The 27,912-nt window shown below is 48.7% G+C and overlaps 1 protein-coding gene across 1 annotated transcript; it reads right to left on the reverse strand.

Annotated features, from left to right (window-relative positions):
* Positions 1 to 27,906, reverse strand: ATP6V1B1 (ATPase H+ transporting V1 subunit B1). The gene is made up of 14 exons (XM_040458586.1): positions 27,789 to 27,906; positions 21,911 to 21,966; positions 7,882 to 7,980; positions 7,591 to 7,684; positions 6,941 to 7,018; positions 5,927 to 6,066; positions 5,418 to 5,519; positions 4,736 to 4,833; positions 3,249 to 3,372; positions 2,918 to 3,068; positions 2,589 to 2,671; positions 1,657 to 1,761; positions 1,329 to 1,458; positions 1 to 1,233 (listed from the first exon to the last, which is right to left on the reverse strand). The coding sequence occupies exons 1-14, from the start codon at positions 27,904 to 27,906 to the stop codon at positions 1,070 to 1,072; spliced, it is 1,542 nt and encodes a 513-aa protein (XP_040314520.1). The 3' UTR covers positions 1 to 1,069.
* Positions 27,907 to 27,912: the final 6 nt, after the last annotated feature.

The raw sequence follows: 27,912 nt of genomic DNA on the forward strand, positions 1-27,912 counted from the left end.
TGATTTGTAAAACCTATTAACATAGTAACCCTTTATACATATTTTGCTGTCAATGTTTTCCTCAGTTTGCCTTTTTAAGTTTTTATAATACATGGCAGTCAGGCCATCAGTGTTGCTTGAGTCACTGTTGAGTGTTACTGAACCATATCCACATTCCATCCCTTCTCAGGGGGGAATGACCCCAAGCTTATCAGAGGTTTACTGAGGCCCCAGGGTCAAATGTAAATATACCCGACCATACCACCCACTTCTGACTACCTTCTCCCCTCTGTGCCACATCATTCCTGGTATTTCCCCCAGAGAAATCTAAGAAGGGGGGCGCAGTTTCTCCCAAGACCACAGAGACCTACAGGGAGGGACAAAAATGCAGATTCTCCACCCTGAAGCAGCTCTCCCTCATTCCAGGGAAACCTCTTCTGGTAGCCCACTTGCCTTCCCAACCCCAGTGATCCAAAGGCGTCAGCACCCCTCCTATGCACCTTAAAAGCCAGCAAATTCTACTGGATACCTTCCCCAGGTGGGGCCTTAACAACTGGCTTCTAATGAACAAATTAAGATAAAGTGACAATGCGTTGCAGGGACAAAGCTTGAGGAGGTCCTGGCAGTTGGGGGATTCTGTGGGCTGTTGTTTCTGGGGTGCTAGGATCCTAAGAATGACAGCAAGCCCTATGTATGTGTTGGGGTTAGAGAGTGTGTCAACCTTAATTATCCTTCCTTGGGTTATCTTACAGTCTCTATACCAGTGGTTGCCATCTGGCTGTACCTGGGGGAAAAATACTGATGCAGAGGACTTCTGCCTACAGATTCGTATTAATTGATCTGGTTGGAGCCTGGGCCTTGGTATTTTGCAAAGTTCTCTAGGTGATTCTCAAGTGCTTGATACAGGCTTAACAACCTTTTGTTCTTGCCCAGTGCAGGGACTCCAGGCAGAGGGATGAAGCGTGGGAGTGGGCGGGGTGCGGACCGTGAGCACTCAAGCGGTTGGTTGGCTGTGTGGAACTCGAGGCGTGCGTAGAACGGGTGTAGCGGGGGTCCCAGGACACAGTCTGGGGTCTGACTGTGGGCAGGGCTAGAGCGCTGTGTCTGACGCGGGGTCCTGCGGCGCCCCCTCGCGGGAGTAGAACTCATCCAACACGCTCTGAGGGATGCGCTTCAGCATCTCCTTGGGGAAGATGCGCAACAGCTTCCAGCCCAGGTCCAAGGACTCAAACACGGAGCGGTTCTCGTAGGGACCTAGGGACAGAGTAGGAGTGTGTGCATGTGCGTGCGTGCGTGCATACGTAGCCAGGTAAGGGAGTTACTGCCTGACCACCCCCAATGCGCCTCACCCTGGTTGATGAAGTTCTTCTCGAACTTCTGCAGGAATTCCAGGTAGAGCAGGTCCTCGGAAGTGAGCGCCTCCTCCCCCACCACCGCCTTCATGGCCTGCACATCCTTCCCGATGGCATAGCAAGCATACTGGGTGAAGGGGGGAGGGACGGTCCATCGGTTATCGCAGGCATATCACAGAAGTCCAATGGCTCCCAATTTGGCTGTGTGGGGACCCCAAAGGGGGAGGGATTTTGCCAGAGAAAAGCTCGTGGTCTGGGTACCGGCACAAACCTACAGCTTCTGAAACTAACTTACCCGCCAGCCCCTGGGCCCTCTCCTTCTTACCAGTTGGTTGGAGACATCTCCATGGTCCTTTCTCGTCATGCCCTCCCCAATGGCGGACTTCATTAGCCTCGACAGGGAAGGGAGCACATTGATGGGGGGATAGATCTGGGGGAGCAAAAGAAACGAGTGGCAGAAGGCAGGGTCCAAACTTTCCTTTCCTTCCTACCCCTACTGGTCTCTCCTCCCCCTGAGAATCTTAAGAGACTGGTCCTCACTCATCTGACAGAGAGGTGGGCTGCTCATACCCTGCCCTCCTTTATGGCCCACAGATTCTAGGGCTTGGGATGCGGGTGTCTATAGGTGTGCTCCTGGACAGGAGGGTGGAAGGTGGAGATGACATGACATTAGGTAATGAAAGTCACTACTTAAAAACTTTTGGTTATTTGGACAAAAACCAGGTTAAAGCTTCCTAGTTAATAGCTGCAAAGAAGGAACCTACTAAGCAAAGAGGAAAAAGTCACAGGGGTTGCCTCTAACCTCAGATGGGACAGACACATTTTCTCACCTGTTAGCACATTATTCACCATCTACTTGTGTCAGTTACCCATTGTTTTGTTCACCAAAGCAAATTACCGGAAAGGAAAGAGAAGTGGTATTCATTTAGTATCTACTATCTGCTGGATGCTTTCTACATGCCGCCACGCACTCCACTGTGTGATAAATACTATTATTTCTATTTTATAAGTAAGGAAACCTAGGATCAGAAAGATTATTTTCTCAAGGTTCCAGTCAGGTAGGCTGGATTCTAGCCAGACTTGTCTTGTGTCTGTGAACCACACAGTCTTCCCAGGTCATCTCCTCTTTGGAGCTAGCCTTGCCTGGCCCCTCCTAATTCACAGAGAAATCAAGCACGGCAGGTGATGGGGCATCAGACAGCCAGTGTCTCTGGGGGTGGTGAGGAGAGCACTAGGTGGGTAGGGAGGGGACAGTACCTGTCTGTTATGAAGCTGTCTGTCCACATAGATCTGTCCCTCTGTGATGAAACCCGTCAGGTCTGGGATTGGGTGGGTGATATCTGCAAAGAAATGCACTGGTCTCAGTGTAGACACGGCCCACATCTCCACCCAATCAGGGCCATGTGGGTTCTATTCCTCTCATGGGAGTGATGGGGCATGTGGAGGCGAGGAAAAGACAGTGAACTCCTTGATGGATGAACAGAGCTACTGCACATCTATGCAAAAAACCGCGAGCCCTTTAAGCATCCCGGTGGGAAAGTAGGGCAGTAGGGCTGCAGAGGGTATTGGGCAGTGAGGAGGCTCACCATCATTGGGCATGGTGAGGATGGGGATCTGAGTGATGGATCCTCCCCGGCCCTCCACACGGCCTGCCCGCTCATAGATGGTGGCCAGGTCTGTGTACATGTATCCTGGGAAGCCTCGGCGCCCGGGCACCTCCTCTCTGGCAGCGGAGACCTGCGATACCAGTGTCACTGGGGTAAGGAAGGGGGCAAGAGGCTAATACAAGGAAGGGTGAGTGGGAGGTTCAGTGACTATGAGAAATGGAATAGGGGCAGGCCTGGGTGGGAGAGCTTTGGGGTGTAGGGACCAGGGAGAGGCAGGCGTGACCCTGACACCCTTCACCAGCTGCCTCACCTCCCGCAAGGCCTCTGCGTAGGAACTCATGTCGGTCAGTATGACCAGCACGTGCTTCTCACACTGGTAGGCGAGAAATTCAGCAGTGGTCAGTGCCAGGCGTGGGGTGATGATCCGCTCGATCCTGGAGGTACAGCCAGTGTTTAGAGAGCTCAGAGGTCCGTTTAGCCCCAGTGCTGAGTGGAAAGGGAACCGTGCATAGCAGCAGAGGAGTAGACAAGATGAGCCTCTGCTCCCAGCCCCCAGGTCACAGCTATGGTTCTTGGGGGTGGACAGTCCGCCGATCCTGACACTCCTCCTTCCTGTTCAAGGTAGGAAGGGGTAGGGGGCCTGGGACAGGCAGAGAGTTGGGTGAGAGTGGGCCAGGCAGGGCCAGGAGTGTCTGGCAAGGGTGACAGCACCCTGTCCCTGCGGGCCCGAAAATTAGGGGCTCTGGCCCATCAGAGCTAGGCAGGGGCAGGGCTCCTGCTGTAGCTCTCTCTTCCCCAGCCTCCCCTGCCCCCTCATCCCCCTGCACTTGGCTCAGCTGGGGCACCCTCTGGATTCTTTCTGTAAGGTTCCCCTCACTACTCCAGAGCACACGTAGTGGGCATGCTCTGTACACTTGCCCTGCCCGCTTGGCAGCCCCCTTCCACTTGGAGCTCTCCTGAATCCCTTCCTCTGACTCCAGGTGCCCTCAATCCTCAAGCTCTGAGCCTGTGGGCCTTTCCTCTGGTGACATCATCCTGGCCTCCAGAATTCTGTTACTTACTTTTAGGAATACCTTCAGTACCCAGGACAGCTTATTAGATGTTTTTTCTTCATCCACCTGACCTACTGATTTAAACTCACATTTCCTAAACTTTAAAAATAGCAGTTTTTCCAGATGAATAAACAAACAAAAAAGCAGAATCAGACCTATACATACAGAGAATAAACGAATGGTTGCTAGAGGGAAGGGGTGGGGAGGTGGGTGAAATGGGTGAAGGGGAGCGGGAGATCCAGGCTTCCAGTTATGGAATGAATAAGTCACAGGGATGAAAGGCACAGCGGAGGGAATATAGTCAATGGTATGGTAACGATGTTTCTTGGGGACAGATGGCAGCTACACTTGTGAGCACAGCATACCCTGTAGAGAAATTCAGTCACAATGTTGCACACCTAAAACTAACGTGACAGTATATGTCAACTCAAATAAAAAAAATGCAAACAAAGCATTTAAGGAAATCTGTCTATAGTGGGGACTTTGGTGGTGGTGCAAGGATGAGGAGCCCTGACTTGGGACAGTGGCTGGATGCAGACTATAGGAAGGACAGAGGACTGCAGGTGGCAGGCAGGGTTGTGGGCTGTCCCTACCCCTTACCGAGCCTCAGTTTTCCCCTCTGCACAACCAGGGGTTGGGCCAATGGCTGTGGTTCTGGGATACTTCTGAGCCCTGGTACTCTGGATTTTGGGAGGGGACGGGGCCTGCTGCCTGAAGGCAGTCTGGGTACCAGGGGATGGCTCACGTGGGGTCGTTGGCCAAGTTCAGGAAGAGGCAGACGTTCCCCATGGTACCGTTCTGCTCGAAGTCGGACTTGAAGAACCTGGCTGTCTCCATGTTCACCTGGACACACAGCAGGGAGGGCTGGAGAGGGGTTCCTGCAGCCTAAGGGCAGGGGCCCTGGCCCCTCCCATCTCTTCTCAGTAAAGCCTATTGACTGACTGGCTAATAGTTCCTGGGATGACCCTGCACTTGAGAGGGCAGGGGCTGGGTTGCTCTCATCTTTGGGATCTCATCAGGTTCTCAAAGAGTTCAGATTTCTTCAGGTTGAGCTCTGCTCAGTGCCATCCCAACCCCTTACTTAGCCAGCTGCTCCCCTGCTAAAACCCTCCTCTGGCCCTCTGAGGGCTCCATCATATCCCCTCTCTGAAGGTGTCTTGTCTCCCCAAATTCCCTGGCTTCTCCCTCCTCCAGGTCATCCTGGGCTCATCTTATAGCTGCCATGTCCTTTGGGATGGCTTGAGGGACACACTGTCCTAGTCACTGAGCCCACCTTCAGTCATGCTTTTGCCTCTCCCACCAGACAGGCCTGGACTCTGACAGCTTCTCAGGGAGAAGGATTATGCCTCCCTCATCAGATCAGACAGAGCCAGGGTCCAAGGGAGACAAGGCTGCCAGAACTTGCCAATCTGCCCAGCTCCTCTTACCCCCATGGCTGCAAAGACAATGGCAAAGTTGTCATCATGATAATCCAGCACAGCCTTGGACTTCTTCACCAGCCCAGCCTGGCGGCAGATCTGGGCAGCAATCTGGGGTGGAGTGGATTGGGAGGAAGAACGTCAGAACCAGAGCCCAGACCCAGAGTCCAGCCCACTCCGCACCATTGGGGATGATGGATGGAGCAATTTCCAATCCATCCTCCTGCCAAGGCCTTTGGCAGGAGGGATCCCAGAGCAGAAAACGAAAGGGCTGCCCCAGGCCCTACAGCCTTTCCCAGGGTGGAGGCTTGAAGACCTGCTTGGGGACAATGAGGAGGCCTATGCAGCTCCAAGTCCATGAGCTGCCAGAGGACAACTGTCAGTCTGGATGGCGAAGACCCCTGCTTGGCTGGCCCCTGACTGCTTGACACAGGAGACCGTCCTCACTGGCCCACCAGCCCTGGCCTCTGCCTCATCCCTTCCTCTTGGTCATGTCTGTAGGAGCCCGCAGGCCTCACCTCATTGTGGGGGAGCCCGGCTGCTGAGAAGATAGGGATCTTCTGACCACGGGCAATGCTATTCATGACATCAATGGGAGAGATGCCCGTCTGAATCATCTCTTCAGGGTAGATGCGGTCATGGGGGTTGATGGGCTGGCCTGGGAGAGGACGATCATGGACCCATGCTCAAGGGCTCCAGTCCCTCCCTGCCCTCCCCCAACCCTGCTCCAGACTCCAGAGCAGCACTATTTGACAGAATTTTATGTGGTGATGAAAATGTGCTCTAACTACACTGCCCAGTTACACTAGCCCTAGCCACATGTGGCATTGGGCACATGAGATGTGGTTTTGAAATGAAAGTTGATTCCATTTGAATTAATTCATATTTAAATAGCCACAGTTCAGTACTCCCTTGGATAGCACTACCTGGCACATTGGAAGCAACAGGCAGGTGGGAGGAGTCCAGGCTGAGCAGGTGTTTTGTGGGGCACAAAGGAACTGAGGATGACCTGAGTGGATGTGTTTGCTCCGCTCTGCCTCTGACTTGCTGAGTGGTTTGGGGCCAGCCACAGGCCTCTGTGGGCCTCCATCTTGTCCTCAGAACTGACAGGATTGGAGGACTCAGGATGGCCTCCCACCGGGAAGGGGCTGTGTTTGCTTCTGCAAGCCACCCCAGGCAGCTCTGAGGGGTGGGGACAGGGAACTGGAAGGCAGGAGAGTGATGGTCCTGGGGCACACATGGAACTTTGCACATGATGATGGCATTTAAAGGAACTGGATATGAAGGGCTTACGGCAGTATCTCAGGCTCTGTGGCAGATTTGGGGACAGACAGGCCTCTACAGTTCTCAGAGCACACCTGATCTGCCTGGTAGTCTGACCAGCCTTTGGAGGTGAGCCCTGGCCAATTGCCCCTGGCCTGTGTCTGGGGCAGAACTTCCAAGGGCAAGGTGGCAAAGGTGATGGCTAGGGGTGGGGAAGGTGGTTGGAAGCTGGGTCCTGAAAGCTGTCCAGAGCCTCTCTGGTCACTCACCATTGATGTCCAGGAAGTCCTCTGCCATGACCACTGGCCCCTTGTCAATGGGCTTACCGGAGCCATTGAAAACCCGACCTGAGGGTGGGGGAGGATGTTGGGAAATGCTTAGGGCCAGCCCCACGTCTCCCTCACTGCTGCTCACCATCCACACCACCACCGGCTCCCACCTGCCTCTTACATGTCCCTCTCCCCTCAACCCTCCGTTATCCCCAGAGAGCTGGCTACAGTGACTGTTTCCTTGGGGATCTTCCCTCCTTGCCTGGAAATCTTTACAGCAGAGGTCTTGGCCCAGGAAATGACTCTAATGGAGGGTTTTAGGGCTGGAAAGAGGAGAGGTCCAGGTATGGCAGATCTTGGGAGAAAGTTGGAGGATGTGCACTCTGTTTCAGCCTAACCACAAATAGATGGTTACCTACTGTGCCTCCAGTTTATTGAAACTGCCTTCCTCATTTACTGGACATCTGCTGCATGTCCAGCCCTGAGCTGGAGCTGGGGGTCAAAGAGAGGACAAAACCTCTGACCTGTACGAACTCACAGGGAGGCAGACATGCAAAGAGTCAATGGCTATGCAGTGCTAAGTGTGTGGTTAGGGAAGCTAGGCTGGGAGGACACAGGAGCTCCCCGTCCCACCTTACCCCCACCCTTACCTAGCATGTCCTCTGACACTGGAGTCCGTAGGATGTCCCCTGTGAATTCGCAGGTGGTCTTCTGGGCATCGATCCCAGAGGTTCCTTCAAACACCTACGGGACAAGAGGTTACTCTAATAAGGGGCTTGCTGGGGACAATGGGGCCTTCCATTCTATGCTCCCTTGGAACCCAGCTCTAGGCAAGACACTCTGGGAAAATAGGACTTTTTTTTGCCTTCCGAGCTTATAAGATAGTCAGGAACTTTGGGTCTGTTCATTTATTCAGCCAACATGGCACTGACACCACTTACCTGAACAATTGCCTTGGTCCCTGACACCTCAAGCACCTGCCCGCTTCTCTGAGTCCCATCAGGGAGGGTGAAGTTGACAATCTCAGCGTACTGGGCAAACTAGCAGGAGAGGAGAGTAGACATGAGACCAGAGCAATGGTGAGACCAGAGGTGAAGTCCCTGTCTCCCCCCATCCCTCCCTGACCCTGTCTCAAGCTTCTATCTCCCCTCTTGGAAGTGAGCTTGAGGGGCTGGGAAGTGCAACGTTTGAATTCTGTTTGGGAGTCAGTGTACCTGGATGGGTAGGGGTGTCAACTTTAGAGTTGGGAGACCAGGGTGAGAATTGAAGCTCTGATGCTTAGAAGCTGTGTGACCTTGTGGAAGTTCCTTAATGTCTCTGAGCCTCATCTTTCAAATGGGGATGATAATAATACCTACTTCAAAGAGCTTGTTTGGAGAGAAAGTGATATGTGTAAAGTCATTAGCTGGTGCCCGGCACCTTGTAACAGCTCTGTAAAATGTAGTAGTTATTACGGCTGTTCAGGTCCTGTGGACAGTTGTTTCTGCCCCTGGGGACTAATGGTGAAAACACTGGCACAGTGCTCTCCTGGGCTGCCAGGTGTCCCCTTGTGCCAGTGGCAGTCTTTCCCTAGCTATGGGGCTGGGGTTGATTCACATGTCATCCTCACAGCGTTCAGGAATAAAAAGAATGAGGCAATCACTTCTCTTTTGGCTATGATCAAGTGTAGTATCTTTTCTTGTCAGTTTAAAAAGAACCAGGCTAGGGGCGCCTGGGTGGCGCAGTCGGTTGAGCGTCCGACTTCAGCCAGGTCACGATCTCGCGGCCCATGAGTTCGAGCCCCGCGTCAGGCTCTGGGCTGATGGCTCAGAGCCTGGAGCCTGTTTCCGATTCTGTGTCTCCCTCTCTCTCTGCCCCTCCCCCGTTCATGCTCTGTCTCTCTCTGTCCCAAAAATAAATAAATGTTGAAAAAAAAATTAAAAAAAAAAAAAGAACCAGGCTAATATCTAGAATATATAAAGAACTCTTACAACTCAAAAGTAAAAATACAAATACCCTACCTTAAAAAATGGGCAAAGGATCTAAATACATATTTCTCTGAAGAAGATATGCAAACAACCAGTAAGCACATAAGCACATGTTGATGCTCAACGTCATTAGCCACTAAAGAAATGCAGACCAATGAGATGCCACTTCACACTCACGAATGTGGCTGTAATAAAAAAGACAGATGATCATGAGTGTTGTTGAGGGTGTGGAGAATTTGGAACCCTCGGACACTGCTGGTGGGAATGTAAAATGGTGCCACCACTCTGGAACACAGTCTAGCACTTCCTCGAAAGGTTAAATACAGAGATACTGGATGAGCCAGCAATTACACTCCCAGGTATTAAACCCAAGAGGAATGAAAACACATGACCACACAGAAACTGGTGTATGAAAGCATATAGGTGTTCATAATTAAGTAGCCTCATTATTCATAATAGCCCTAAAGTGAAAACAACCCAAATGTCCACAAACTGATGAATGGTTAAACAAAAGATGGTGTATCTGTAGCATGGAATATTATTCAGCCTTAAAAAGGAATGAAATATGATAATATGCTGCAACATAGATGAGCCTTGAAACATGCTAAGAGAAGCCAGACACAACAGGCCACGTCTCATATGATTCCATTGAAATGAAGTGTCTGAAATAGCCAAATCCATGAAGATAGAAAGATTAGGGGTTGCTGGGGGCTGGATAGAGAGAGGATTGGGGGTGATGACTAACAGGTACAGGTGTTCTTTTGGAGGAGATGAAAATGTTCTGGAATCAAGTAGTCGTGATGGTTGCATAACTCTGTGTATATACGAAAAGCCACTGGACTGTGCACTTTAAAAGAATGAAGGTTATGATATGTGAATTATAATTTAATTAAAAAATGGTTAGGCTGTCCCTCCAGGACCATAGGCAGCAGGTCGGGCAGGTGGAGGTCTGCCCCAAGGGAATCCTGAGCTCTGCAGTCTGCACATGCTCAGGAAACCAGGTTCCTGGTCTTTCCCCACATCTAGAAGAGGCTATGAGCTGGGCCAAGGAGTCTGGGCTGAGAGAGCAGACCCTCCCCACTGACACTGGCTGTCAGCACCAAGAGAGCTAAGCCCTGTACCTGTACTTGCACTTTCTTTCTGTGGAGGTACCGGAGAGAATGCATAGCATCCTTCAGGCTCCCTCACCTTGCTTCCCAGGTGGTTGATTTACTTCAGGGAGTAAGTCATAATCATAATCTTTTTTTTTAAGTTTATATATTTATTTTGAGAAAGAAAGAGAGAGAGAGAGAGAGAGAGAGAGAGAGAGAGAGAGAGAGAGAGAGAACTAGCACAAGTGGGACAGGGGAAGAGAGAGAGAGAATATCCGAAGCAGGCTCTGCACTGTCAGTGCAGAGCCAGATGTGGGGGCTTGAACTCATGAACCACGAGATCATGACCTGAGCAGATCAGATGCTTAACCAACTGAGCCACCCAGGCACCCCCATAATCATAATTTGATAAAGATAAATGATAAAAATATGATATTTTTTTATCCCCACTCCCCACAGTGTTCCTAGAAGTTAATGTACTCCTCTAAATAACTCCTTTGGATATCAGAGGAAATAAAAACTTAAATGATAAATGAAATAGAAAAGAATGAAAAAGGGTATCACTTCATGTCATGACCTATAGAATAAATCAAGCTGTACCATGTTTTCTGACCATAATCAAAATAGGTTTGAAATCAATAATAAAAAGATAGTTAGAAAAAAACATATATTTGGAAATTTAAACACCTAATATAGAGAATGTAGAATTAGAACATATTTTGTACTAATAATGAAAAACTAGGGGCGCCTGGGTGGCGCAGTCGGTTAAGCGGCCGACTTCAGCCAGGTCACGATCTCGCGGTCCGTGAGTTCGAGCCCCGCGTCGGGCTCTGGGCTGATGGCTCAGAGCCTGGAGCCTGTTTCTGATTCTGTGTCTCCCTCTCTCTCTGCCCCTCCCCCGTTCATGCTCTGTCTCTCTCTGTCCCAAAAAAATAAATAAACGTTAAAAAAATTTTTTTTAATAAAAAAAAAAGAAAAACTATATATCAACATCTGTGATGCATTTAAGCTTTGAATGCTTACATTAAAAAAGAAAAAAAAAATTGAGGAAGTTTAAGAGTATGCAACATGAAAAGTTAGAAAAAAGAACAGCATTAAAACCCCCAATAAAGTAGGGTGGGGGGATGGGTGAAATAGGGAATGGGGATTAGGGAGGACACTTGTGATGAGCACCGGCTGAGGTACAGAATTGTTGAATCACTAGTTGTACACCTGAAACTAATATAACACTGTATGTTAACTAAATGGAATTAAAAGAAAATCCTTAAAAAAAACTATAGTAAAAGAAATATTAGAAGGGCAGAAATCATTAATACAGAGAACAAATATATAACAAGGAAGATCAAAATCCAAATTGGTTCTTTGAAAAGCCTCATAAAATAGACAAATCTCTAGGGGCGCCTTGGTGGCTCAGTTGGTTAAGCGTCTGATTTCAGCTCAGGTCATGATCTCACAGTTTGTGGGTTCAAGCCCTGCATCGGGCCCTGTGCTGACAGCTCAGAGCCTAGAGCCTGCTTCAGATTCTGTGTCTCCCTCTCTCTGCCCCTCCCTGGCTCATGCTCTGTCTCTCTCTCAAAAATAAATAAACATTAAAAAAAAAAACTAGACAAATCTCTAGCAACACTCATTAAGAAAAGGGTAAAGACATAAATAATTGTTGGAATAAAAAAGCCAAAACTAGCTATACTGATAATATTAAAAAGTAACAAAAAGGAATTATAAACAACTTTATGCGATACAGTTTGGAACTTAGATGAAATGGATAAAGTCCCAAAAGAATACAACTCAAACCAAAACCAATCAAAAACTAAACAGAAAGCTGCAATAGTCCTACAGTTTTTAAGATACTGCATAGGTAAAATCTTTCCACAAAGAAAACACCAGTCCCAGAGAGTTTTATAAGTGAGTTCTGACAATCAAAGAACAAATAATTTGAAATTTACTTGAGCTCGTCAAAAGTAATGGATAACTGATACATGAATTCAGCAAAGTTGCAGGATACAAAATTAATGTACAAAAATCAGTTGCATTCTTATACACTAATAATGAAGCAATAGAAAGACAAAGAAACTGATCCCATTCACAATTGCACCAAGAATCATAAAGTACATAGGAATAAACCTAACCAAAGATGTAAAAGATCTGTATGCTGAAAACTATAGAAAGCGTATGAAGGAAATTGAAGAAGATACAAAGAAATGGAAAAACATTCTGTGCTCATGGATTGGAAGAATAAATATTGTTAAAATGTCAATACTACCCAAAGCAATCTACACATTCAATGCAATCCCAGTCAAAATTGCACCAGCATTCTTCTCGAAGCTAGAACAAGCAATCCTAAAATTTGTATGGAACCATAAAAGACCCCGAATAGCCAAAATAATATTGAAGAAGACCAAAGTGGGAGGCATCACAATCCCAGACTTTAGCCTCTACTACAAAGCTGTAATCATCAAGACAGCATGGTATTGGCACAAAAACAGACATATAGACCAATGGAATAGAATGGAGACTCCAGAATTAGACCCACAAATGTATGGCCAACTAATCTTTGACAAAACAGGAAAAAATATCCCATGGAAAAAAGACAGTTTCTTTAACAAATGGTGCTGGGGGAACTGGACAGCAACATGCAGAAGAATGAAACTAGACCACTTTCTTACACCATTCACAAAAATTAAAAATGGATGAAGGACCTAAATGTGAGACAGGAAACCATCAAAACCCTAGACGAGAAAGCAGGAAAAAACCTCTCTGACCTCAGCCTCAGCAGTTTCTTACTTGACACATCTCCAAAGGCAAGGGAATTAAAAGCAAAAATGAACTATTGGGACCTCATGAAGATAAAAAGCTTCTGCACTACAAAGGAAACAATCAACAAAACTAAAAGGCAACTGACAGAATGGGAAAAGATATTTGCAAATGACATATCGGACAAAGGGCTAGTATCCAAAATCTATAAAGAACTCACCAAATTTCACACCTGAAAAACAAATAATCCAGTGAAGAAATGGGCAGAAGACATGAATAGACACTTCTCTAAAGAAGACATCCAGATGGCCAACAGGCACATGAAAAGATGCTCAACGTCACTCCTCGTGAGGGAAATACAAATCAAAACCACACTGAGATACCACCTCACACCAGTCAGAGTGGCTAAAATGAACACATCAGGAGACTATAGATGCTGACAAGGATGTGGAGAAACGGGAACCTTCTTGCACTGTTGGTGGGAATGCAAACTGGTGCAGCCGCTCTGGAAAACAGTTTGGAGGTTCCTCAAAAAATTAAAAATAGATCTACTCTATGACCCAGCAATAGCACTGCTAGGAATTTACCCAAGGGATACAGGAGTGCTGATGCATAGGGGCACTTGTACCCCAATGTTTATAGCAGCACTGTCAACAATAGCTAAATTATGGAAAGAGCTTAAATGTCCATTAACTGACAAATGGATAAAGAAGTTGTGGTTTATATATACAATGGAATACTACTTGGCAATGGGAAAGAATGAAATATGGCCTTTTGTAGCAACATGGATGGAACTGGAGAGTGTTATTCTAAGTGGAATAAGTCATACAGAGAAAGACAGATACCATATGTTTTCACTCTTATGTGGATCTTGATAAACTTAACAGAAGACCATGGGGAAGGGGAAGAGAAAAAAAAAGTTAGAGAGGGAGGGAGGCAAACCATAAGAGACTCTTAAAAACTGAGAATAAACTGAGGGTTGATGGGAGGGTGGGAGGGAGGGGAAAGTAGATGATGGACATCGAGGAGGGCACCTGTTGGGATGAGCACTGGGTGTTGTATAGAAACCAATTTGCCAATAAATTTCATATTAAAAAAAAAAGACTAATGGAAAAGAGATGGTCTTTAATTTATGGGGCAAGGATAACCTTGATACAAAATAATATAATTATGAGAAAATTATACACAATCTCACATATGAATATAGATGAAAAAGTCCTAACCAAAATACTTACAAATCAAATCCAGAAAAGTATAAAAAGGTCAAGTTACAAACCAAATGATAAAAGAAAAATATCAAAAAACAAAAAATGAAGACACACACACACACACACACACACACACACACAAATAAAAATTAAAAAGACCATGTTGGAATTATTCTAGGAATTCAAGGTTAGTCTAATATTAGAAATCTAATAATGTAATTTACCTTATTAATGGATTCAAAGATTTTAAAAAAACCTGTGATCATCTTAAAACATTCTAGAAAAAGCTTAAAAAAAAACTATCCCTGATTAAAACATTTTGATGATTAGGGAATCATGATATCCATGATTAAAGAACAAAACTCTCAAAAACTAAAAGGGAAATTCCTTAACTCCAATAAGCATCCACAAAACACAGAAAATACCATACTCTGATATAATGTATAAAACATTCCCTTTAAAATTAGGAGCAAAACAATAATGCCTGCTATCATCATTCTGTTCAGCATTACACTGGAAGAACTAGCCAAAATAATAAGAGGAACAGAAAATAAACATTAGAAGGAAACAAAACCTAAAATAGAAAACTCCCCCAACCCCAAATCCAGTAAAGATAGGACCCCCCAAAAACCCATAGACCAATTTCTCTTATGGATGCAGAGGTTATAAATAAACTATTAGCCAGTGAAATCAAATAGTGTATTAAATAAACAAACAAGTTTGACCAAATAGGGTTTATTAAAAGAATGCAAGCCTAGATCAATCAACTTCTGGCAATCTCAACATTTGACAATATAATTCATAATAGGGAGTTTGTACGTATGAATTATAAGAGAAACGCTACAGAATTATGTAAATAGAAACCACAGAGGCCTTTGATAAAATTTGGCAGCGTTTCTTATACAATCCTGTGTAGGACAGGAATGGAAGGCAACTCCTTGAACACTAGACTATTTACAAAACAAACTTCAATAAGCTTCTAAATGGTGAAATGTTAAATCCATTTTTATTTCTAATAAAATCAATAACACACAGAGATGTCTGTATCACCATTGTTATTTAATGTGTTTTGGAAATTGTAGTTTATACAATAAGACCAAAAAAGAAAAAAGAAAAAGTATACCAATAAACATAAATAGAAAATGCTTTATTTATTTATTTATTTATTTATTTATTTATTTATTTATTTTTTAAAGGTAGTGAGAGGAGATTGTATTCTTCAGAAATGTCAAAGAAAGGCTGTGAACATGTGCCAGATTACAGAAGGCTAAACAGACATGATGAGGCTGGATCCCCTGCTGGAGGGGAAAAAATGCTATAAAAGACTTTATTAGGTCAGCTGATAAACTGGAATATAGATGTAGATTAGGTAAAAGTATCAGTGTAAATTTCAGATATTGACAATTACTGTTGTTATGTAAGAGAATATCCGTATTCTTTGCAAATAAATGCTGGAGTTTTGGGGGATGACTTACCCTTAAAAGACCTAGGAAAAAATTATGCACACACACATACACACACTCAGAGCAGAAGATACAACAAATGGAATAAAGTGTTAACAGTTAGCCATATGCATGTTCCTAGCACTATTTTTATTTTTGCGACTTTTTATAAATTTGAAATTGCTTCAAAATCACAAGTAAAATTAAAGTCTGCCAATAGAAAAGCAGACATAATTCCCTTCATTTGCAGATGATACTGTATACCTAGAAAAACCCAAGAGGCTCTACTTAAAAAACAAAACAAAAAATGCCCAGAATTAATAAAAGAAGTTGGTTGTATACAAGATAAATATATAAAAATCCATCTGTTGTACCACTGTCACCTATACACTGATTTAAAAAAAACCAACAACTCTTTTTTTTTTTTTTCTATTCCAGCCATAAACGAAAGAGGAAATTAGGGAAAACATTCCATTCACAATAGGGCCCAAAGCCATACAATATCTGGAAAAAAATTTAACAGGAAAGGTACAAGAAAATAATAAAATCTTACTGAGGATATAAAGCAAGCCCTGAACAAATGGAGAACAATAGTGTTTTCCAAGACAGAATGACTTACTGTCATAAAAATATAAATCATTTTCAAAAGCATAGAAATTAAATGCATTTCCAGCAAATTGCTGTTTCTTCTGGAACTTAATAAACATCTTAAAATTCATAAGTGTTTGAGAATATCCAAAAATAGTCAAGGTGGAGTATTTGATGTATCAGATATTAAAACGTGTTCTAAAACTGCCAAAGTCAAATGGTTCAGTGTTGGTGCGAAGCAGACAGAGAAGTGGGAGAGATTAGAGTCCAGAAACAGATCCCAGATTTTATGAAACTGTTATAGAACAAATGCGGTATATTACTTCATGGGGAAAACCAAAATCTGTTGACCAAAGGGTGCTGACGTAACTGGGTATCGACTTAGAAGATACCCACGTCATAAACAGAAATACATTCAGGAATATAAAACCTTTAAATACAAAGCTAAAACAAACAGAAAACCAGAAGTTTTTCTTCTTTCCTTTTCTCAGCTTTCCTAGAAAAGCTGGATAAGAGAGATGTCTTTAAGCAAGGTATGGAATCCAGAAGCCATAAATGCAAAAATAGACATATTTGATTGTACAAACATTTGAAATGTCTGCATGGCAAAATACCAAAAACAAACGTGAACAATAAAAAAGGAGCACCCATAGCTCAAAATGTACACCTCAGTATGTAGGAAGATTTCACAGAGGACAAAGTAAAATCCAAACTTATAAAAAGATCCTCAAATGTAAATAAAAACAGGAAGGTACTAGTTTTCATCAATTAGATAGACAAAATTCCAGGAAAGAACATATTCAGGGCTGGCAAGGATGCTGGAGGGTGGGTCCTTTAACACACGGTTGACTGGAATGTGAATCACCACAACCTTGCCGGGCTAGCAGTGTTGCCCCAAATCATCAATATCTATTTGAAATCTATTTTAAAATCAGTATACACTTTGAACCAGCAACTTCATTCCGGAGGATCTATCTTTTTTTTTTTTCCCCACCGTTTTTTTTTTTTTTTTTTTTTTTGGGACAGAGAGAGACAGAGCATGAACGGGGGAGGGGCAGAGAGAGAGGGAGACACAGAATCGGAAGCAGGCTCCAGGCTCCGAGCCATCAGCCCAGAGCCTGACGCGGAGCTCGAACTCACGGACCGCGAGATGGTGACCTGGCTGAAGTTGGACGCTTAACCGACTGCGCCACCCAGGCGCCCCTGCGGAGGATCTATCTTATAGCAATAAAGGCACTAGTGTAAAGGGGCTCTATTTTGCTGTACCATTTGCAATAGCAAAGCCTGGTAACACACTGAATGTCTATCAATAATGGAACCATTAAAAAAATGGAACCATTGAATAAACCACAGCACATCCATGCTATCGCCTACTATGTTGCTCTTGAGAAGAATGAATAAAATGGGCAACTACTGACATGGAGGGAATCCTTGATATGTTTTAAGAGACTAACACCAATGTAAACCTCTAACATACTATCTATTTGCCCCTTTACAGCAGGATCTTTATAGTGGCTGTCTCAAGAGGCTGGGAGGAAGGAGGTTAGGGACAAATAGTTAAATTTGCGTGTCTTTTGTTTCACTAGTAATAAGGAGCTTTTTTTTTCTTTTTCTTTTCTTTTTTTTTTTTTTTTTTTTGGTAATTAAAATGTGATAAAAATTTGGGATGTTCAAGTACAGTGCGACTGGTTACCACCATCATTACTATCACTAAATCCCCGCTCTACCCAAAATAGTGACTTTAAGTGTCTGGGAGGGAGGGCTTATGACTCACACCCAGTGGGGTGTGACAGGGTGGGGGGCATTCCCTCACTGCATCCCTGCGAGGGAGGGTGGGGGGTGCGTCAAACCTGAGACAGGAGGGTTTGCAGTTCTGACAAGTCACTGGAGGAAGCTCCAGCTTGGGCCCCTCCTTGTCCTGTGAAAAGGATGCCAGGAAGGCGACCTCCGTTGCCCCCTAAACCAGCCCCTCTGAGTGGGGTTGCTGAGAGAGCTGGGCTCCCCCCCAGGAGGAATGCGCTGAGGTCGGCGGGGCAGCTCACGTCTAGCGGTCTTTGGCTCATCAACCACAAGAGGGGGCCCAAGAGCAAGGGCCGGAAGGCCCCCGCGGAAAGAAGTTTTAAAAAAGTCGGGGCATTCCTCTGCCGCTCTGTAGGCCTGTCCACCTGACGCAGCCACTGGCCTCCTTGCATGGTGGGCTGTTAACCTCAGGAGGAAAACTGCTGGAGAGAGCACAGGCCAGGTTGGGCCCCAAAGAAATCAGGCCATGGGCCCAATAGAAACCGGGCAGCCGGGTGATAAAAAGCCATCATTTTTCATGTGGGTTTATGTGGGGGACGGAGGGCGGAAGGAAAGGAGAGTGGAGGAGGTGGCGCCCTGTGTGTCCCTGAGAGGTGAAATCAGAGGAAACGAACTTTAAATAGCAGAGAGATTACAGTCAGATGCCTGAAAGAACTATCAGAACCATCACACCCAGTCATGGAGGGTGTATAGTTTGGAATCCTTTAGGAAGAGAATACTAGGCTCTGTGTGTGTGTGCGTGAGTTATTTGGGGCAGGGATGCCCATAGCCAGTTGGGACAGGGAGTGCAGGGGGAGAATTCCAGGATGCAACAATGAGTTTATACTCAAAGGAGCCCCATTTCAGAGCCTGATACTCTCACCTCCCATTCTTGGTTACTAGGAGGACCGCAGAGGGTGGGGATGGTTCAGTACAACCTTCTGTGCTTCACTGAGTTCTCAGCCAGCCAGGGCAGGGAGGGCAGAGGGGAGCTGCTCTACACACTCGGAGGACTGGGAAGTTCTTGGCAAGCCTGGCAGGACTTGTACAGGGAAGCCCTGGCCTCCAAGGCCTCTCTTTCTGCCAATGCCCAGGGCAATTTGGAGCCCCTCTTCAGAAACTGTCTTCAGAGCTGATACACATACTTCTGAAAGCTTTTTCTTTTAAAAGTTTGGAAGTGGCCACAGACACTTGGAGCCAAGTCTGGTGGATAAGGGGAGAGCTTTCTCCAAGTCTCAGTAAGGACTGCTGTTTCTCAAAATACGGCAGTCGGAAGATCTTGTAGAGCAGGGGATCTTCAAGTGTGGGCCCCAGGCGAGCAGCAGCAGCAGCAGCAGCAGCAGCTTGGGAGCTTGTCAGAAATGCAGATTCCTGGGCCCCAACCTCAGACTGATGAATCAGAACTTTGGGTTCTTCCAGGGGATTCTCATGCATGCTCTAGTTCAAAAACCACTGCTCAAGTGAAATCTAATATATCCCAGGCAGGTGGATGTCAGCTAACCAGACTCCTCTTTAATGCCTGTGAAACTCCTGTGTAATTGTTTGTCATATTGGGGCTGTTTAATAATCTGGAGGAGTCATTTTTACACTCTACACTCAGGGATTTAGGCTTTAACATTTTATGCTCTACACTCAGACCTCCAAAAATCAGATGAAATCATGGAAACTGTCCCTAGAAAAATGTACAGACACATGAATACCCAGCTTCAAAGGTTTGCATACGATTTCGAGTCCCTTATTGCCTGGGCTCAGAACCTCTGATCTACACAAAACTTTTCCCCCAAGAATTTTTCCATTTCGGAAGGATGGAAGTGGGAGGCCTAATTGCGGGTATGATTCAATTTGGGCAGAAGGTGGCGCTGTAGAGGACGAATTGGGGTATTTTACCCAAGCAACTCTAGACTGGGGATAGGGATGTGGGGCCGCAGAGAGGAGTACATAAAGCTGTCTTCTCCACCTCTTGAACTTAAGAGACTACACGTTACTGCTTCTTTTCCTGCCCTCTGCAAGTCCAGGTCCCCTGGGTATCTCCATTACCCAGTTACTCTGTTCTATGAGAGAGATGCATCCAATAATCACAGAACCATAGGTCTGGGGGTCTATCTCGTTTCCCAGTCTAGCCCCATTTTATAGTTGGGAAAGTGGATGTCATAAGTACTGACTCTCCATACTATGAGTGGGGGCGGCAGATGGCACCAGCTGTTTACTCCAGCATATTAGCATTTCTGTCTTCCAGGCAGAGCTAACGCTAGCTGTTCTCAAGGAGGAATAGTAAAAATACATTTATCTGATTTGGTCCTCACAACTCTCTTCTATATTAGATGAGGAAACTAGGATTTGAAAACCTAAACAGCTGCTTCTCAAACTTCAGGAAGCATCACATCACCTGGAGGGCTTTTAAAGTCTGACTTCTGTATCTCCCCAGCTCTCTAAAGTTCCTGATTCTGTTGGTCCGGGGTAGGGGCCCCAGAACCTGTATTTCTAACGAGTTCTGTGCTGATGCTGCCAATCTAGGTTGTCAGGTAGCTAGTAGAAGGTAGCTAGATGGAGCTGAGGTGAAAACAGAAGAGGTCTGAATCAGACCTTGTGAGCCCCGTGCATACACGCATAACCACTCCATCACACTTCCCCCCAGGGCATCCCCAGCACTAGTGGGTCAGACTGTAAGGTCTCTATGCACTTGAGATCTGGTTTCCAGAAACAAGAGGGTCTGGTTTAGTCATTCTAACACTTATTCATTCATCTCATTCACTTACTCACCCTTCCTCTGAACAAACTGAGCACCTACAGTGGACTGGGTGTTCAGTAAAAGTGCGGTATGGGACTCTGGGGGCTCAAGAGTAATACCCAATAGGAGAGACATTGTGGGGGCAGGGAGGAGACATGTGGCCAGGTGGTGATCCTATTGATGCCTTGATGGATGCTGCCAACAAGACAGTACAGAAGAGGGAGAGGAGGGACAGGCTCATTGTCCAGGGGCCTGGGTGAAACTCCCAGAAGAAGTGACCTCTCAGCTAGCCTTGGGGAGGAGTCAGAGGAAGAAAGGGTATGGAGGAAAGGTAGTTGGAGAGGCAGAGGGAAAAGTAGGAGCAAAGGCCTAGAGACATCAAAAGGCAGCTCCATGCAGAGGCAGGGTGGGTTTCCAAGTAGTGGCACAGTGGGCGTCGGGGAAGGAGAGGATGCGTCATGAGAGTGGAAAAGTGTGGAGGGACCCTTACAGAACGTGGGGCCTATAAAGTGAAGGTGCTGTGCGTGCTAGGTGAGTTTGAAGCAGGGGAGCAAAGGGGTCAATGCTGCAGGGGGGCAGCATGGAGGATGGCAGGGCACCAGGCTGGGGATCCAGAGACCATGGCTATTATCAGGGAGCAGTGGGGTAGGAGGTTGCTGATAGATCACTGATACTGACAGATGGGGTCCAGGAAGGGAGGGACAAGGGTGGCCCCAGATTTCCAGGCTGGGGAGGGTGGTGTCTGGCGGGAGCCTGAGAGGTGGAACTGTTGGGTGGAAGGGGGACAGCAGAGTGATCTGGCACCTTTGCAGGGCCTTTTATGCCTTAAGAATCCCCAACCCCAAACTCAAAATGCCGTCAGTCTGCCCTGGTCCTGCGGTGCCCCAGGGGACACAAAGGAGCCCACATCCCATCTCCTTCCGTAAGGCCCGCTTCGCTTCCCACCCGCACTGCTGGTTCCCAGGCTGAGATAGTCCAAAAGCCTCTGAAAACATTGAGTTCTGGAGAAAAGTTAGCTGGCATGGTTCTTCTGCCTTCTCTTCCTTTTAAAAGAAGACCCACAGGAGCAGCAGGTGAAAGCGTCCAGCTTTGTAAGGAAGTTCAATACAACCATTCCACCGTTGTAGAAAGAGGCACAATAGCCCAGATCCCCCAGGCCCTTGGCAGTAAAAAGTGGTCTCTGAGGGCCCAGAGCGGGCAGAGGGGGACACTGAAAAGGCAGGAAGGGAAACCCAGGGTGGTGGGGGAGACAGCTGGGGAGGAAGAGTGTGGGGATGGGGGACAGGGAATTAGAAGGGACAGATGGGCCCATGGCAGACAGCTAGAGGTAGCGCAGTTTAGAAGAGATCCTGCACTCGGGGCTGGGGAGCCCTGGGATTTGGCCTTGGTGCCTGGGAAGATATGGAAGAATCTTACCTTGACCTGGTCCAGCACCACCAAGGGCCCATTGACGCTGCACACTGTCCTGTAGGCTGGGGGAGGAGTGGAGGTAGGTGAGGTCTCACACCCAGACACACACCCAGACATACACACACACACACACACACACAGAAGCATCTTCTGCTTTCTCTCCCTGTATGCACCACCCCCACCCCCTTCCCAGTCTGGGCTGTCAGGGTCATTAGCTGTGACAGGGCCAGCCACCATTGCTGTAAGGGTCATGCCCCTGCCCGCAGGGCTCCCTGCTGGCTTGGACACCTGCAGGAGGCTGGGGGGAGGGCCAGGGCAAGGGCAGAGGCCCCTCAGAATCCTCCCCTCCCCTCTCAACTACGAAGAGGTCTTTCTTATCTTGAGGCTGCTTCCCCTCTGGCCTCAGTCCCCATCTTACATCTCTGACCCACAACATTTTCCAAAAGCTTCTGGCCCCCAGCTAGAAATGGGTAGAGAATTGCCCTCCCTGCCCCCCCACCAGGACCACACTTCCCTCCATCACCTGACACTCATTGAGCATGGTGCATGTGCGCATGTCTGGGTGTGTGAGGGGTGGGGGCTGGTGCATGCATGGGTGAGAAAAACCAACCAGAGTCCCTGCCTGGACAACCTGGGCTCCCTGGGTGCCTGTGGGAGAGGGGAGAGAGTGACAAGGAAAGAGGAAGAAGTAGAATGTCCCAGCCCTAGTGGCTGGAGAGATCCACAAATGGGGAAATGAGCTCAGCTTACAGGGAGCCTCTAACTCCAGTGTTGGGGAGCCCCAAACTCCAGTGATGGGGACCCCAATAGGAAAGCCATGGACTGGCAGACAGGAAGCCTATCTTGGTTCTGCTAGGGGCTGGCTGAGAGATCCTGGGACTCTCCCTCAACTACAACCTGGGAGACTTAGCTCTTCCCTGGGGTCCCTGTGAAGCACGAATGAGACCACGGAGACTGTGGCATGGCAGGATGGCCAGAGTGTCCGTGAGGTCACTGAGTCACTCACTGGAAGGACATCAAAGGGAAGAGAGTGGTCTAAGCCTCTTTTCAAAAGGGGAGGAGAATGGGGTCCAGAAGGGTGAAAACCTACGCCAGGGTCACCCAACATGCTTGTGGCAGAGCTGGGGCTGGGACCCCACCTCTTGCTTCCCGTCAAACCACATTGGCTTCCAGCCCTCATGCTTTCATACAAGTCTGGTGCCAAGTCACCCCACACCAAGGAAAACTAAATGCCCCCAGCTCACACCTTCCCCAGTATGGGGCTCAGTGATCATCCCCCTGTTTTTGTCTGATCTGCATTCCTTTCACCAGGGCATGGGCTAGGATGATGACTGGGCAAGGTGATCCCTGCGGGGATATTTGCAAGGCTCTTCTGAGCTTATGGACTGTTAGGAACACTCAAGAACAAGAGGCGCCGGAAGATCCATTCTTCTAGGGCTTGGGCGTGGAGCAGGGGAACTCCTTCAGCTTCCTCCGAGTTCCCATAGAGGAGGTATCCAACCTTCCCTCTAAGCCAGCCTCTCCTGGTCCTGAGGCCCAGACCCCAGAGATGACTACTCCCTAGGGCCGAAGGCCAGTGCCTCCTTCTCTGTGCCGCTTCCATCATGCAACTCTGGTATCTCCCATCTTAAAACCCTCCCTCTGCCCCAGTCCTTCCAAAGCTGCTGCCCTTCACAGCCCAACTTCTGGCAAGTAGGGCTCCATTGCTAACTTCCTTTCTCCACCTTCCACCCTCTCCTTGCACTCTCCAACCTGGCTTCTCTCTAGGCCACCCCACAGGACCAGGTACACTGGATCAGAGCCTCATTTTAAAAAGCACTGGGACAAGCCTCTTGCTGGCCCTATAGAGAAAATACCAGACCAGCCAAAAGGGCTGAGATGGCAGAAGCAAGATGCAGAGTGGGTAGGCTGGATGGGAGGTGAGAGTGTGGGAGGGGAAGGAGCCCAACGTCCAGAAAGCCCCAGGGAACGCTTTCCAGTTCTACCTAGGAGACAGGTCTTTCAACTTCCTCTCTTCCTTCACAGCGGTTCCCCATATTTCACAGCTTCTGTTGAGGGAAGCCTGTTAACCTGGACATCCAATAGCTCTACCTTGGGAGGGCAGCAGTGAGTGGCAGGGAGTAGCCTAGGGGCCAGGACGAAGTGCTGCTTGCTGGCCAGACCCTTGGGCTGGGTGCCCAGCATGTGGTCTGTAAGCCTCTATCTTATCCCACCAGCCTCAGCTATAAGCCGCCTTTCTGGATTTCCAGAGCCCTAGGGCCTCGCTCTAGTAGACTTCCCAAATGCTTGCTGGAGGAGTCCATCACTCCACAGCCTAGACCTTTTACTGCAGATACCCCACTGTGGCTGTTTCTGTTTATCACCCGACTTTTCACGTCCTTCAGTGCCCTGCCCTTAACTGACTCTGGCAGCCACTGGCTCTGCTCCCCACTGAAGTGCCACAGCCCTCAGCCATGCCACTGTAGAAGGCGTCCTGTTCTCCAGCTTGTCAGTCCTTAATGAGATGGATCATGTCTCTCCCCTCAGACTAGAACTCTGTGCCTCCCCAGTCAGACTAGACCGTATCTTTTCTTAGAAGCTGTCTAGTTTGGACACCGCCAAGGTGGTGGCTAAGCAACAAAAGTGTCCTTGACATGAAGCCAGGCCTTTTGTTTGCATCCACCCCCAACTGATTGTGTCCATTGCATGCAGTGGCAAATTAAGGCCCAGAAGTTGGCTGATTTCTCCTGGGGCACACCACAAGTCAGTCTGCTTCCTGTGGCACTCCCCCAGCCTTTGGACATACCCTTCAACCCTGGAGAGGTGAAAGGTGGGGGTAGCGCTGGAGGCAGTGGGCTGGCCCAGAAGACCTCTGAGGGGCACTCCCTCAATAGGCCTTCCTGAGACTTTGCAGACACTCCCTCCCTCTGCTCTGCCCCCTCCCCTTCTCTATTGTCCCAGCTGACACTTTGGGTTGCACTTAGGGCCGCAGGCCTGGAGCCCCTCCCTGCCCCCATCTCCCCACTGCCTTCCCGGTCAAAGGCTCAGCGGGGCTCCATGCAGCCCACTAATTAGGGCCTGCCCAGCCACACCTGCAGCGTCCTGGGAGCCGGCTGAGCCAGGCGCCCATGCGTGAGGTGGGGGTGGGGGCAAGCCCGGGGCAGTAGGTCCCGAACCTCCTCCCTGATCCCCTCCAGAGGGATTAGGGGAGGGAGGGCAGGGGCTGGAAGACCAGGCTTCTTAGAATCAGCCCAAGACCCTGCCTGGTGAAACTCAGTGTGACCTTCCTGGCCTCTCAGTTGAGGAAACTGAGGCAGGCGGCAAAGCCTGCCTCAGTGGTTTGGCATTCCAGCCTCTGGGTGATCATCTGACCAGGCTGTGTCCCTCCAGCAGGGCTGACAGCCTGACATCCGTCCTTTGCTCGTGCTGCGCACTACTCCCCTCCCCCCTTCCCTCCCACCCCACCTAGCATCTTTTGCCCCACACAATGGATGAAGCCCCAAGCTGCCGCCTCCCCTCAGGGAGAGAGTTCTAGCTCTGAAGGAGGAGAAGGAGTTCCTTTCGGCCCCCGGGTGGATATTGCTAGGGTTCACTCCCCACTTTATTCTACCCTGCCCCCTCCCTTCTGGCCCATTCCCTCAGCCACTGCAGTGAAATCACCCTTAATGCCTCAGGCCTGTTTGGTTCACTTCCTCCTCCAGGAAGCCTTCTATTGGACTCACCCCATCTATGGCTGAGGAAGCCCTGGAGTTGGGAGCCAGCTGCCCCATCCCCTGTCCCCCTGGGATCCCCAGCTCTCCTCCTGGGCTCTTTCTGTCTCTGCATAAAGTTCTCCTGCCCAGAGCGCATACAGTGCTCAGGTAGGAGGCCAGGGCAGGAGTCCTGCCTCCAGCCAACTGAGGGTAGCAGCTCTAGGTTTTGGTCCTCACCCCTCAGAGAGGAAATCCCTCAGGCCCCAGAGGCGGAAGGTGGAAACAGAGAAAGCTGTGGGTGCAGAAGCACCCTGAGGAACTCAGTATGCTCCGAGGGGTGGAGGCTGTCAGGCTGGGGCTGGCCCCTGGGGGTGCCCTGTGAGGACACTAGTATGCAGCAAAAGCGCAGGTAGCCTTTGTCACTGCGGGAACATCTTTAACACAGGGAGCAGAGTCGTGGTGGAGGGGCTCCCCCTCTGCAGACTCTGGTCTCTGGGTCAGCTGTTGGGTGTGACACATTCACCTGGGTGGGGTCCACATGGAGTGACACACAAGCAGGCATGGGGGCGCTGACACCCCTGGGTTCCAGTCTGGGTCAAATCTCCAGGGCTTGTTGACTCTAAATAAGGTCGTGGCTGGAGGGAACTGGCTGCAGGAGGCCCTGGGGTGAGGTTGCACCCACAGGGTCCCTGGGAGGGCACACTGAAGGGAGTGATGGTGGGGGGAGGGTCCCGCAGGGGTGGGCCATCACTTGGGTCTGGATGAGAGTTAGACAACTTGAGACAACTGGGCTCAGGTCTCCAGGCCTGAGCTCTGGACTCCAGGGGGCTCCAGTCACTGCGAATTTCTGGGCCTTCGTGACCCCTGCTTTGCCCCAGGGGAGAATCTGGATCTCTGCCCTCCCCCATACCTCCAAGACGCAGGGCCTGCAGGGCCTGCAGGGCCTCCTTGGTACATCCGGTCTCACTCAGTTTCTCCTTGCTGGAATGCACTCCACCCCTCAGTGCCTGCCTCAGGCCTCTGGAGGTGCCTGCTCACGCCCTGCTCTGCTCCTAAGCACCCCAGACCTGCCCTCTCTGGACCTGCCCCCTCTGTACTTGCTCTGTTCTGGGTGGGTGCCAACTCCGTTCAATGCAGACCTAGCTCGGAGCTGCCCCGTCAGGTCACTCCCACTATGGCCTAGGTAACAAGAGAGGGCCAGCTTCTCTCCATACACACCCTGTTAGGAGCCTCTGGCTCTGCTTGGCTGGTGCTGGCCAGGCCGGTTTACTCCAGTGTGGGGCTGTCTGAGAATCTGAGAATTGGAGAATGACCTTGGCAAGGACAGATGGAGGGGGCTCTCCCTCTGGTCCTCAGAACCTCACCGCTTTCTGTGCCCCAGACATCTGGGCACACCTAGGAAGCCTACAAGGGTAAATAATCCAGCACCCATGGCCATGCCAGGCACTTACCCTCCCCCAACTGTACATACACAGACATAAGACATCACCTGACCGCATACCCATGTTGTCCCCATGAGCACGCACACTCGTGCACACACACACACATTCACCCTCAGTCTGAATGTAAAAGCATGCACATATACGGTCACATTTCCTCACTCTGATCATACACACATGGAAGCTGTCACACACATATTTACACATATCCGCACCCGAGTGGGGGAGCACACACGTCCTTCCCCTGCATTATACACACAGACACGTGTAAGGCACACATGACATGTGCCCACTGACGTGACACACACAGTGTTATGTATTTCTCCATCCTGAAAATGCACATACTTGGCCTTGCCACACATATTCCCTAAGAACACTTGATCATACATTTCCTCATGCTGAATGTTCTGGTACACATGCTCGTACTCCAAACACGCACATATTCACACAGGAGCGTGTATCACAAACACACACTTGGGCCCGTGGGGAGCTCTCTCTGAACTTGGGGTCTCAGAGCAGGATAAGGGTGATGACCGAGAGGTTCCTGCAAGGACACCCCTGCCCTCTCCGCTGGGGTAGCCTGGGCTGGGGACCCCATCCCTCCATCTGCAGAGGTCGCTCCTCGTCCAGGCAGTCCACCACCTCACTCTGCTGGACCAAGAGCCCCCTTGGGTCTTCCTCAGTCTCGGTCCTCCCCTTTCCCTGAGCCTGAGAAGCAGAGCCTGGGGACCCAGCAGCCCACCCCAACCTCACCCTCTGGGGATTTGTACTCACTGACACGGGGGTGGGTGATGTAGTTTCGGGTGACCGCTTGCATGTGCTCTTGGGCTATGCCCAGGTCACAGCCACCGCTGGGGAGCCCCCCGGGCCTACTGTCTGCCTTCGTGGCCATGGCGAG

Source organism: Herpailurus yagouaroundi, unplaced genomic scaffold (genome assembly GCF_014898765.1).
Source record: "Herpailurus yagouaroundi ecotype Mexico unplaced genomic scaffold, PumYag 221, whole genome shotgun sequence".
NCBI classification, from domain to species: domain Eukaryota; kingdom Metazoa; phylum Chordata; class Mammalia; order Carnivora; family Felidae; genus Herpailurus; species Herpailurus yagouaroundi.